This window comes from Monodon monoceros, unplaced genomic scaffold (assembly GCF_005190385.1).
Source record: "Monodon monoceros isolate NGI ecotype Baffin Bay Population unplaced genomic scaffold, NGI_Narwhal_1 Super_Scaffold_1, whole genome shotgun sequence".
Lineage (NCBI taxonomy): Eukaryota > Metazoa > Chordata > Mammalia > Artiodactyla > Monodontidae > Monodon > Monodon monoceros.
The window spans coordinates 80,926,559-80,940,100 of NW_021703765.1; the positions used below are offsets into that span (position 1 = coordinate 80,926,559).

General features: G+C 46.0%; 1 protein-coding gene across 1 annotated transcript in view; it reads left to right on the top strand.

Annotated features, from left to right (window-relative positions):
• The window catches only part of DNAH10 (dynein axonemal heavy chain 10), a 149,111-nt gene that overhangs the window by 3,860 nt on the left and 131,709 nt on the right, over positions 1-13,542 (top strand). The window contains exons 2-6 of the mRNA XM_029223933.1: positions 17-88; positions 3,847-3,947; positions 5,067-5,175; positions 9,408-9,523; positions 13,044-13,260. Coding sequence (XP_029079766.1) covers positions 17-88; positions 3,847-3,947; positions 5,067-5,175; positions 9,408-9,523; positions 13,044-13,260 — 615 coding nt within the window. The remainder of the gene's footprint in view (positions 1-16; positions 89-3,846; positions 3,948-5,066; positions 5,176-9,407; positions 9,524-13,043; positions 13,261-13,542) is intronic.

Sequence of the window (13,542 nt, forward strand, 5' to 3'; positions counted from 1 at the left end):
TTATGTGGCTATAAAGACGGCAAGATTCCTGGCCCGTCTGAGGAGGAAGAAGAGGAAGAAGAGACCCAGTCGGCGGATAGAGCATCAGGTCTGGAATTGGGGGTGAGCGGCACTGGGGAGAGGGGCCCGCGTGCCCAGACAAGAATCAGTTCCTGCTTTTTACTTTTGTGAAGCTGCGACTTGGTAAGAAGTACAAGGAGAAAGTGCTGGGTGTGCATAGGTTCATTATTAACTACCTGACGCTGCCATAACCAAGGACCACAGACTGGGTGGCTTAGAACAACAGCACTGCCTTGAAGGAGTGCCGGAGGCTACAAGTTCAAAATCAAGGTGTGGGCAGGCCCTGGGGCCGGATCCTTCCTGGCCTTTCCCAGTTTCTGGCGGCTGTAGGCTTCCTTGATGTTCCTTGGCTTGTAGACACATCCCTCCAATCTATGCCTCTGTCGTCACATGGCTGTCTGCCGTGTGTGTGTGTGTGTGTGTGTGTGTGTGTGTGTGCGCGCGCGCGTGTGTATGCATGCATGTTTCTGTGCGCACGTGTATATGCATGTATATGTGTGTGCACGCATGTGTACATGTGTATTTGTGTGTATACGTGTGTGTGTGTGTGTATACATGTGTGTGTGTATATATGTGTATGTGTTTTTATATATAGTGTGTGTGTGTGTGTGTGTGTGTGTGTGTGTGTGTGTGTGTGTTTGAATCACCTCCTTTCTCTCATAACAACACCAGTCATTGGATTCAGGGACCACCCTCTCCACTATGACCTGTTGACGAAAATAATAAACAATCAATAATAAGAATAGAAAAGATTTTTATTCGAGCCAAACTGAGGACTACGGCCTGGGGGCCAGCTTCCCAGGTTACTCTGAGAAGCTGCTCTGGAGAAGCAGGGTTTTCAGCACAGTTTTATATCTTGTCAGAACAAAGAACATTAAACAAGTCAGGAAACCTTTCTTCAAGGTTTCAAAAAACAAACAAACAAAAAAAACAACAGAGCAGCACGTACATGCACAGCACATACAGCAAGGCCTTGGCACCTGGGAAGGGAGTCGTATTATCAAGGGAGGACCAGCATTGGTGTCCCAGGAAGGGAGGCGTTTAATCTTTATTTTTTATTTATTAAAAAAATTTTTTTTATTGGGGTATAATTGATTTACAATGTCGTGTTAGTTTCTGCTGTACAGCAAAGTTAATCTGTTATACAAACACGTATATCCACTCTTTTTTAGATTCTTTTCCCCTACAGGCCATTGCAGAGTATTGAGTCGAGTTCCCTGTGCTCTACAGCAGGTCCTTATGAGTTATCTGTTTTATATATAGTAGTGTGTATGTGTCAATCCCAGCCTCCCAGTTTATCCCTCCCTCCCTCACCCCCCCGGCAACCATACGTTTATTTTCGACATCTGTACCTCTACAGTCTTCACTTCCCGCGTGGACATCCCTTACTTCGGGTCAGTGCGCCCTTTTCTTTAATAATTAAAGCAGATATACAATGTCGGTCTGATAGGCCACACACAAGCTATTTGAATGAGCATCAAATCCAAGTGAACTCATGTAGGAGCCAGAATGACTTCTCTTCTCTGTATCTCAATATGTGAACGTTTCTTTTATCAGACCTCATCTCAACTAATTATATCTGCAAAGACACCGCTTCCAAATACGGTCACATTCTGAGGTTCCGGGTGGACACGAATTCAGGGCGGGGGGGGGGGGGGGCACTCTTCCACGCAGAACAGCACATAACATAAAAACACCCAGGCTTGTACGGCAGTGTCTCCGACAGCTCAGCCAAGAGCGCACAGTGTGGGCTGTGTAGAGAAGGCTGCCACTGTGCCAGCTACCGATGCCATCTCTTTGGGCGAATCAGAGGCGCGAGTCAAGGCTTTTGCTGCTAAGGAATTGAAATGTCTACATTAGAGAGCTTGCTGTGACACTCCTGGCTGGGCCGTGACACTCGGTCCCCTGCAGGCTTTGAGTTACTTTCCTGTAGTGATGAAGCAGCCGTGGCTACCTGCGTTGGCCCTGGGCTGCGTTCTCAACCAGGGGTGATTTTGGCCCCCAGGGGCCTTTGGTGATGTCTGGAGACATTTTTGGTTGTCACAACTAGAGGGCAGGGGCTTCTGGCATCTCATGGGTTGAGGCCAGGGATGCTGCCAAACGTCCTACGATGCTCAGGTCTGGCCCTACCACACAGAATGATCCAGCTCCAAGTGCCGGAAGTGCTGAGATTGAAACCCTGCTCCAGACCATCACGTCACCAGCAGAGCTAAACAGCCCCCTTTCTCCCGTAACTCACCTTCACTTACAACAGCAGAAGCTGTGGGTTAGACACCGCACTTTACCAAGATCCTGAGTATTTGAAAACCAGAGGGGAAAAAGGATTGGGGCGATGTGCAGTGTTTCCTATAGTCATCTTAGTTTTTTCAGAAGAATTTATTTTTAACCACAAAATAATCCCCTCCCTAGTAAAGACTGGGGGAGGGGAGAGGGAGAACTACAGGTTTAGAAATACAGACCATCCATTGTTTTTTTTTTTTTTTTTTTTGTGGTACATGGGCCTCTCACTGTCGTGGCCTCTCCCGTTGCGGAGCACAGGCTCCGGACGCGCAGGCTCAGCGGCCATGGCTCACGGGCCCAGCCGCTCTGCGGCGTGTGGGATCTTCCCGGACCGGGGCACAAACCCGCGTCCCCTGCATCGGCAGGCAGACTCTCAGCCACTGTGCCACCAGGGAAGCCTGACCATCCATTCTTACTGAGACTTGTCTAGGTTGGATTTTGATAAGACAGACGGTGGTCATGAGGGCCACAGCCATGTTTACTGATGGCTTCCTGCTTTGGCACCAATAAATCCGTGATCAGGAAAGACTTGGGAGAGAGGAGGCTGCTTGAGGAAAAGGTCAGGAAACACTTCTCTGACACAGCAAATTAACGTTCCTTCCAAGTGTATTTTTTTCTTTTTCCTTTTATCTTTTATGAAATACCATTTTAACCGTTTCTAAGCATACAGCTCGGTGGCATTGAGTGCACCCATCAGTGTAGTTTTGAGTCCAGGCTGTTGCTCTTGCTGTAATAATGCTGCTTCTCCCGGCCGCAGACTGTTTCCTCTGCCAGCCAGCATGCCCGACACTCAGCCAACATATAATCGAGTCCTCCTGAGTCTGACCCAGTAGATGTTATTGTCCCAGTTGATGGATGAGAAAGCCCATTGCAGAGAGGATTCCGACCCCACGCGTTGATTTGATTCCAGAGTCGCACTGACTTTGTCCAGTGCCTTTCGAAGGAAGACCCACACAGTTCGGGAAAGCTCCCCCTTCTCTGCAGGCTTCGTCAGCAGCTCTCAGGGCTGTTCCTGGCAGGCTGTGAGGTTTCCAGTCCACATCGATAACCGTAGACTTGCAAGGTGTACATACGTTCATTTTATTTAGATTACTTTTCTTTCCATCCCCCATCAGTTCCAAGTTTTATAGTGAAAAAGGAGTAGATGCTAACACGTTAACTCTAAGTCTCATCCTGAGGATAACCCCCCACTTTTAAGTAAAAATCTCAGAGAAGTCACTCACTGGACCCTGTAGCTGGAACACGCACGCACACACACACACACATGCACACACGCACATGTTAAATTTCCGACGGAGGACCCATCAAAACTGCAGCACCACTCTCCTAATTGTAATGTAAGTCAAGGCTTCAGTAGGATTCGTTTGTAAAAAATGTACGTTCAGCTTTTTGATAACACGCCGACTGAATGAAACATGCTGTTGTCCAAGATGCAGGTCTGGTCTTGACAGTAGGAAACCTCATTTTCCAAGTATTTCATCTCACGCATTGAATCATGTTTTGCAGCTAAGAATTTGCAGCTGAGAACGTATTCCGTACCTCAGCCTTCCACCGGCCTAGAGGATGAAGAAATGGACCAAGAGAGGGTAGAGAACCTCCATGTCAAAGTACGCACAGCTCTTTCTCCTCTTGGGTGGGGTAATGGGAATTTCACGCCCTCGGATGAGTCTGGGTAACCGCCACAGCTCATACAAGGAACGTATTGCCTTGGAGTGGAGATGATAGAATCCTGTGTCTGGGGGTCCCCGAGATCACCCTCGGATTGAATGATTTGCCACAATGACTCACAGGACCCAGGAAGGCTTTTATACTCGTGGTTATAGTTTATTTCAGTGAAAGGATGCAGGTGAGTATCAACAGAGAACAAGGCACACAGGGCAGAGTCCGGGAGAAAATAGGCACAAGTTGTCCTTTTCAAGTGGGGCTTCAAGGACAGCATTCATTCTCGCAGGAGCCATGTGTGACAACACGTAGGACATTGTGCCAATCACGGGGGGCTCACCCAAGCCTTGGTGTCCAGGGTTTTTACTGGGGGTAATCACGTAGGTGTGAAGTGCCCACAGTTAGTCTGCAGTGCCCCCCGGCCGCCCCAGAGGACAAACTGATGTGGTGTGACCCAGGGCCCCAGGCAAACAAAAACAGGCATTCAGCATAAATCATGTTGTTAGTATAAACTCTGCAGCATGACCCAAGGCCCCAGGTATACAGAGATGCTCAGATCAGCCAGGATGTTCCAAAAGCTTAGAGGTTATCACCCAGGAGCCGGTTCTGGGCTAGTCTTGAGAACCGTTGGAATGTGCAGGGTTTGGACAACCCAGGCCTGCTGAGTTAACCATTTACTGCACAGATCCCAGGGAGGGAGCATAACCTTAGGATGTAGACGTTTGGCCTGAGCCGTGCTAAATGCAATTAGGTTCAGCTGCTCTGTGAATATGCCTCCCCACAAAATACCCGAATTCAGAACAGGTTTGTTGCAATTTGTGGCCCAGAAAAGCTCGATCTGGACATTTCCCAGGTCACTTTATTCAAGTGTAGCTGCAGTGGCCGGTTGGTGAAAGAGTCAGGCTTAGAGTTCCGCGTCTGGGTGAATTTCAGCTCATGTGTGTGGTCTGCTGGGAAATGAGTTCAGCAGTGCGCGGAGTGGAGAGCTCAGGTGTACGTGAATATTAGGTGATTTGGATGCACGGTTGTACCTCCACATGACTTTTTTGTTCCCCGTGTTTCAGAAAACTGTTAAGCAAATCGTGGAAAAGACATATCTCCATGTGCTTCGTACTCCTGTTCCTGAGGAGTTTCTGAACCAGAATGTGGTATATTTTCTCAGAAATACAAAAGGTATCTTTCCAGCACGAGCGTGTGTGAGTGTGGGTGTGCGTGCATGTGCGTATGTCTGAGACTCTTTAATTTTTACATGTCCTTGAGAAGATAGCTTTTTTTTTTTGCGTTACACAGGCCTCTCACTGTTGTGGCCTCTCCCGTTGCGGAGCATAGGCTCCGGACGCGCAGGCTCAGCGGCCGTGGGTCACGGGCCCAGCCGCTCCGCGGCATGTGGGATCTTCCCGGACCGGGGCACGAACCCGTGTCCCCTGCATCAGTAGGCGGACTCTCAACCACTGCGCCACCAGGGAAGCCTGAGAAGATAGCTTTTTTATCAGTACTGTCAATCCTCATTATTCACGGATTCCATATTTGCGACTTCACCGACTCACTCAAAATTTTTGTAACTCCCAATCAGTATTTCGATGCTTTCATGGTCATTTAAGGACACATACAGAGTGGGGAAAATTTGAGTCACCCAACACTCATGGACCCAGCTGAGGTCGGGCAAGGCCGTGCACTGCCTTCTTATTTCATTGAATGCTATAAACAAGTGTCTTTATCATGCTCTGTTTAGTACCACAGTTTTCTAATTTTGGGGGGTTTTGGGGTGATTTCGCTGTTTAAAATGTCCCCAAGGAAGGTGCTGAAGCGCTGGCTGGTGCTCAGAGAACAGGAAGGCTGTGATGTGCCTGGCAGAGAAAACTCGTGTGTTAACGTAAGCTTCGTTCAGACGTAAGTGATGGTGCTGTTGGCCATGAGTTCAATGTTAGTGAATCAACAGTAATGTTAAATAACTTGTCTTTAAACGGAAACACACATAAGGAAGGTTATATACAGGCAGAAATCATTTTATTGTGCTTCGCAGATACTGCATTTTTTTTTTTTTTTTTTACAAACTGAAGGTTGGTGGCAACCCTGTGTGGAGCAAGTCTATCAGGGCCATTTTTCCAATGGTATTTGCTCACTTTATGTCTCTGTGTCACATTTTGGTGATTCTCTCAATATTTCAAACTTTTTCATTATTTATTATATTCGTGATGGTGATCTGTGATCAGTGATCTTTGAAGTTACTCCTAGGACGCACTGAAGGCTCAGACGATGGTTAGCATTTTTTAGCAATAAAGTTTTTCTTTTCTTTCATTTTTGGCCGTGCCACACGGCATGTGGCATTGTAGTTCCCTGACCAGGGATCAAACCCGTGCTCCCTGCAGTGGAAGCGCGGAGCCCTCACCACTGGACCGCTAGGGAATTCCCAGCAATAAAGTATTTTTAAATTAAGGTATATACATTGTTTTTTTTAGACATAATGATATTGCACAGTTAATAGACTACAGCATAGTGTAAACATACTTTTGCACTGGGAAACCAAAAAATCCGTGTGACTCGCTTTATTGCGATATTTGCTTTACTGTGACCTGGAATCGAAACCACAGTATCTCCGAGGTCTGCTTATATTGATGGTTGATGAAAATGTTGTGACCAGAGGTTCACAGGAACCTAGACCCATATTTCCTGTAGGAACAGTGGCTCAGCATCCACTAATTCTGTGTTCGTGGTGACTTCATAGAACATAACTACTGCAAATAATGAGAATTGACTGTATTGATGTCATCTTAGTTCTATTTATAACAATTAGAGGAAGATTCAAAATGACGTCACCCTGAGTTATAAGACGAGTTTTGGTGGCCTTTCTCCACGTTGCTGTGTGATTTTATTTTATTTCATTTTTTTAAATGTTTTGGCCGTGCCTCGTGGCAGGTGGGATCTTAACTCCCCGACCAGGGATCGAATCTGCACCCCCTGCATTGCAAGCCTGGTCTTAACCACTGGACCGCCAGGGAAGTCCCGGCTGTGTGATTTTATTTTATTTTATTTATTTTTTTTACATCTTTATTGGAGTATAATTGCTTTACAATGGTGTGCTAGTTTCTGCTTTATAACAAAGTGAATCAGTTATACATATACATATGTTCCCATATCTCTTCCCTCGGCTGTGTGATTTTAGATGGAGGTGCCACTCAGAAGCCAAGTTCATCCTTCAGGGTAACTTCTTGGCTGGATGTTCCCGCTGTGCATTCCCACTGCACTGCCCAAGTGATTGTTCTCTGGTCTCTTCTGACCCTTTGCTCTTCCTCTTGCCGTATTCCATCCAGGCTGACTCTCCGCTCTCTCTGACTGCGCTTCCCCCATTTCTTCTGCCGTTGCCTCTACCTCCCAACCTGTGCATAGCATACCCTAAATTCTAGAACATACATTCTGTTGCTTTTCTTTTCCTTTTTTGAACTTTGATGGCCCTTTGGATCACGACCTCACCACTAAGCTCTGAGCTTCTGTAATTCGTTCTTCCCAAGTGAGTGGGAATAAGAAGAAAGATGACAGATAGAGGCTCAGTATTAAACAGCTACTCCCGTTACAGTTCTTGTCTGGGGAGGGGCCAATCTCAGCTCAGTGTTTCCCTTTTTAAATTTTATTTATTTATTTATTTTTGGCTGCACTGGGTCTTTGTTGCTGTGCGTGGGCTTTCTCTAGTTGTGGTGAGCAGGGGCTACTCTTCGTTGCGGTGCGCGGGCTTCTCATTGCAGTGGCTTCTCTTGTTGCGGAGCACGGGCTCTAGGCGTACGGTGTTCAGTAGTTGTGGCACAGGGGCTTAGCTGCTCCGCGGCATGTGGGATCTTCCTGGACCAGGGATCGAATCCATGTCTCCTGCATCGGCAGGCGGATTCTTAACCACTGCGCCACCAGGGAAGCCCAATGCTTCCCTTTTAACAGTAATCACAACCCAATACAGTAAGTCCCCTACATACGAATGAGTTCCGTTCTGAGAGCGCGTTCGTAAGTCCGGTTGGTTCGTAAGTCCAACAAGGTGAGCCTAGGTACCCAACTAACACGATTGGCTGTATAGTACTGCACTGTAATAGGTTTATAATACTTTTCACGCAAATAATACATAAACAAACACAAAAAATAAAGAAAGCAGTTTTAATCTGTACCCTTGAAAAGTACAGTAGTGCAGGACAACAGCTGGCACACAGGGGCTGGCATCGAGTGAACAGGCAGGAAGAGTTACTGACTGTTGGAGGAGGGAGGGGGGTGGGAGATGGTAGAGCTGAAGGATCGTCAGCAATAGGGGACGGAGGGCGAGCTGCAATGTCACTCACGCCTGACGCTGATGGCACAGGTTCCGGTTCCTTGCTGGAACCAGATGCACGTTCGCATCTTTGAAAATTCTCCACCTGAAGGTTCGTATGTAGGGGACTTACTGTAACAGCAATAACCAGCTTTGGGCAGGGCGGGAACGGCATTTACCCCGACTTTATTACTGTTTACTCTCATCATATTGTTTTTACAGTTATCTTTCACTGATGTCAAGCTTTCTTTCTTCTTTCATACTTAGTTTTTACAGTTTCCCTGTAAGTAAATTTATTTCAGTAAAGAAGCATCTGATAGAACGAAACCTATTAGGCAAAGAAGAGTGCGCGACTACACAGATGCTGGGAAAGGCATGTAGACTGAAGCTTGTGAAATAATTGCAGTTGATGTGTTTGCTGTGTTTCCCAGTTAGATTGAGAGAAGGGTCCAAGGGACCTTTAAAGTGTCTACCGAGCTGATTGGTGCTGACTGATTTTTTGATCAGGGGGCCGGTGGGGAGATGGGGAGGGAGGGAGTGCACATCAAAGAAAACCTGGCCGAGAGGTAGACTGTTCCCAAACTTGTCTTTTAAAACCCCACGACTTGGGAATTCCCTGGTGGTCCAGTGGTTAGGACTCGGTGCTCTCGCTGCCGGGGCCCGGGTTTGATCCCTGGTCGGGGAACTAAGGTCCTGCAAGCTGTGCGGTGTGGCCAAAAAATAAAGAAAAAAACAACAAAAAAAACCCCCAAAAGCCCGTGACTTGAAAGGTACTTTGGTGATGAATTGGGGAGGCATGGCTGGGAGTGGGGAGACAGAGCAAGCAAGGAGCCCAAGAAACGTTTCTAGAAAATCCAAAGTATTTCTATCCTTGTTCAGCTGTAGACGCTCCAACTAGATCAGCTCATGTGTGTGGCTCCTGGGTGCTGCTATGTGAACCTCTGAACCACAGCACGACCCTCAGCATGTATTTGTTTCTCAATGAGCGCATATCCTGACCTGTGCCTGGAACATTCCTTTGTAGTTACTTGCGAAGGAGGAGCTGGTTCCCGTACGCTTGGAAATGTTATCTGTGTCCACTTCCCTCCTTATTTCATTCCCCAAATCTGTTCCTGTTTAGAGACCATCTCTGAGGCGACAGACATGAAGGAAGCTGTGGAAATTATGCCCCAAACACTGGAGTATGGAATTATAAATTCACATGTGCTTGGTCTCCTGAAGGATATTGTATGTCAGGTAAGTACGGATGGAAAAAAGAATCTCAGCACTGTTTAAGAGTAAGGCCATCTAATTCATTGATTCCACACAGAAGTGGTCAGCAGCTCTTAGATTCCAGGTGCTGTCATGGCCCCTGAGGACAGTGGAGCAGTGAGCAGGACAGATGACAGCCCTGTGCTATGGGAGGTTATACTGGGGGAAGGACACCAAACACCAACACATAAACTGGAAAATATCAGGTAGTGACAGGTGGCATTAGGAAAATAAACCCTAGTAATGTGATAGAAATGACCTGTTCATACGTGTGTGCATGCGTGTGTGTGTGTGCAGGGGGTGGTGGTAAGGGACGACCTTGCTGGGGAGGTGACATCAGAGCTTTCTTTATAGACAACCAATAAAATAGCCCATAAGCAACCTTATTCACTAATGATAAGTTATTAGGGATATGTAATAGGGTGGGACTGAGGTGGTCAGGAAAGACCCCTTCCCTCTGAGGAAGTGGCATTGAATTGAGGGGGGAATGAGGTGAAGGCATCAAACGTGAGGATCTGCAGGAAGAGCATCCTGGGCAGAGAAAACAGCACATGCAAAGGTCCTGAGGCAGGAGCAGACTTAGCTTGCTCCAGACACAGAAGGATGACCAGTGCAGCTGGAGAGTAGTGAGGGAAGTTTGGAAAGGAAGGTAGGTTTGAAGCACGGGAATAAAATGATCTGGTTTGCATTTTTCTTCTGGCTGTTGTGTGAACAACATATGCAGGGGCAAGAGTGTATGGGACCAGTAGACCTAATAGCAGGTCGTGGAAACGTCCAAGTGGTGGATGATGGTTGTTTAGGCTCCAGAGTTCAATCAGGGGAGGGAGCGGGAAGCAGACAGCATCAAGAATATGTTGGGGGGCTTCCCTGGTGGCGCAGTGGTTGAGAGTCCGCCTGCCGATGCAGGGGACGCGGGTTCGTGCCCCGGTCCGGGAAGATCCCACATGCTGCGGAGCAGCTGGGCCCGTGAGCCGTGGCCGCTGAGCCTGCGCGTCCAGAGCCTGTGCTCCGCAACAGGAGAGGCCACAGCACTGAGAGGCCCGCGTACCGCAAAAGAAAAAAAAAAAAAAAAAGAATATGTTGGGCATGGAGCCAACAGGACTTGCTGATGACTTGGATATGGAGGTTTAGGAAAAGAGCATCCAGAATGACTCCTAGGATTTGTGTTTGAACAAGCAGGGAGATTTGGGGGTCATTACTGAGATGGGGGTGTGGGGTAGAGGGATCTGGAGGAAAACCCCAGAACTCTATTTTGCACATGTTAAGCTTGAGATGCCTCCTAGACATCCAAGTTGAGGTGTGCAGCAGGATGTATAAGTCTGGAGCTCAGGGGAGAGCTCAAGGGGTTCTTCCAGAAATATTTATTGAGCATTTACTGTATTCTATAGCAGTAATCAACATAGTCAAGGTCTGTGCCTCACAGACCTTACATCCTAGTCAGGAAGATTTACGTTAAACAAGATCAATGAGAAAATATACAGTGTGTTAGATAGTGACAGGAGTTCAGGAGAAAGATGAAGCTGGGAAGGGGTTAGGAAATGTTGGCAGGTGGTAAAAGTAGGGCTTTTGAAATTTTGGATAGGGTGACCAGGAAGACCTCAATGTTGTCTTTTGCTGGGACTATTGCAGTTGGCTCCTGATAGATTTCCCAGCTTCTGCTTTTGCCCCTACACTATATTCTCCACATGCCAACCAGAGAGATCCTTTGCAAAACGGGAGCCACTGACATGGTGTCAAGCCAAGGGACTGGATGAAACAGCCAAGGGAGAGAATATAGAAGGAGGAGAATGAGATGAGAGGGAAACTAGGGGGCGGGATGATAGGGGGCCAATTTATTATTTTTGAAAATTGGGCAAATAAAGGGAAGGCTCTAACCATTTATTCTGCCTTCTCTATATGAACTGGATAATCAAATAGTAGATAAGAGAAGTGTCTCTTTATAAAAGCATTTCAGCTATTAAAAAAAGAAAGTTTAGAATGAGACTCTTTCAGTAGTGCAGCTCTCAGTGTGTTGAAGGATCTAGGTATTGAACATCAATGGATGCTAAAATCAAAAAAAAGAAAAAAAGGAAGAGAGAGGACTTCCTTGGCGGTCCAGTGGTTAGGACTCTGCACTTCCACTGCAGGGGGCACAGTTTCGATCCCTGGTTGGGGAACTAAGATCCTGCATGCCTCATTGGGTGGCCAAAAAACCCCCCAAAACCAAAAAAACAACCCCCCCAAAAGAGAGAAAAACCAAACATTATTTGTCTCCTGATAGAAGAAACACCAATAGTCTTGGCAAAGGGATTCTGAGCCAGTCTCTGGACCCAGCTGCCAATTTGCAGGAAAAGACAAGAGGAGCTTGTTGAGTTCTACCATGAGTGTGCAGTCAGCAAAATCCAAGCTGGGAGACTCAAAACATTCTGGGTTCTTCAATAAATTGGAAGTACATGTAGATTAAAAGAGTCTTAAAAGACGTATCAAATTTTAAGAAAAACGGGCAAAACCAAAAATCAAAACCCAGCCCAATCAACCAACCCACCAAACAAACAAAGAAGCCAACCAACCTGTGGGCATTTGTACATCACTTTCTATGTGAGGGTAAGTTATGTAATTGTATTCAAGTGATTTCATAAATTCATGCTTCTCTCAACTAAATTTCCCAAAGACCGCGTGCTCAGTATCTTCTTTATTTTCACTTTCACACAAACTTGGAGCTTAGCTGATGGGTTAACACACAGTTCTCGCTTCCCTGTGTCATAGTTTCTAACTCAGCTGCCCTGTGGCTGGCGGCAGCTAAAGAAATACAGTATTATCTTCTGGGTAGTCACCTCAGGCTTGGTTCAAACTCTTTACCCTTGGGCCATTCTCAGTCAAATATAATTTCTCTTTCTTTAGATCTGTGCTCTGGGCTGGAGTAGTTCACTTTGTCACTGTATTGTTACTTTCTATTATCGCATATTCAAAGCCAGAGGCAACTTAAGTGCATGAATTATTGAATATGACGTGTGATTTGCTTCTTATTTAAAAAATTTATATTACAGTATAGTTGATTTACAGTGTTGCGTTAGTCTGCTGTACCGCACAGTGACTCGGTTATACATATACATGTATCTACTCCTTTAGATTCTTTTCTCATATAGGTCATTACAGAGTATTGAGAAGAGTTCCTCCCTGTGCTATACAGTAGGTCCTTATTAGTTATCTATTTTATATAGAGTAGTGTGTATATGTCAATCCCAATCTCCCAATTTATCCCTCCTCCCTCTGCTTTCTCCCCTGGTAACCGTAAGTTTGTTTTCTACATCGGTGACTCTATTTCTGTCTTGTAAATAAGTTCATTTGTACTCAACCATAAAAAAGAACGAAATGATGCCATTTGCAGCAACATGGATGGACCGAGGAATTGTCATACTGAGTGAAGTAAGTCAGACAGAGAAAGACAAATACCATATGATATCGCTTATACGTGGAATCTAAAAAAATAGTACAAATGATTTGATTCGTAAACTTGGCTTTTCAGGTTTTCTTGCCAGCCTTGTCCTTCAGTCAGCACAAGGATGCGAGCCTGGGATTCACATCTGGAGAAGTCTTGGACTCCTTTGAGTACGACATAGACCTACTCAGCATGCCTGGGGAAGCAGTAGAATATCACAGCATTCAATTAATACGGGATGAATTTTTAATGAACATCCAGAAATTTGCAAGTAATATTCAAAGAACAATGCAGCAACTTGAAGGTAAGGCTTTATTTTTCTCCTCCTTAGTTAAGCAGGATACGTTTAAGAAGAATTTTAGAGTTCAGGAGGTTTTTTTTATTGTTTTAATTTATGATCGTTCTTGTTTACCTGCTCGTGATATGAAAGACACCAAGCTGGACATTGTAAGAAACACAAAGAGGAATGAAGAATGACGAATCCTTGTCCTCAAGGATTTTATAATCCGGTGCCCAAAGAACTATGGCAGAATAAGGAGCTTGAGAGAGATATTAGGGTCTTTAGGGCTTGGAAGAGTGAGACCAT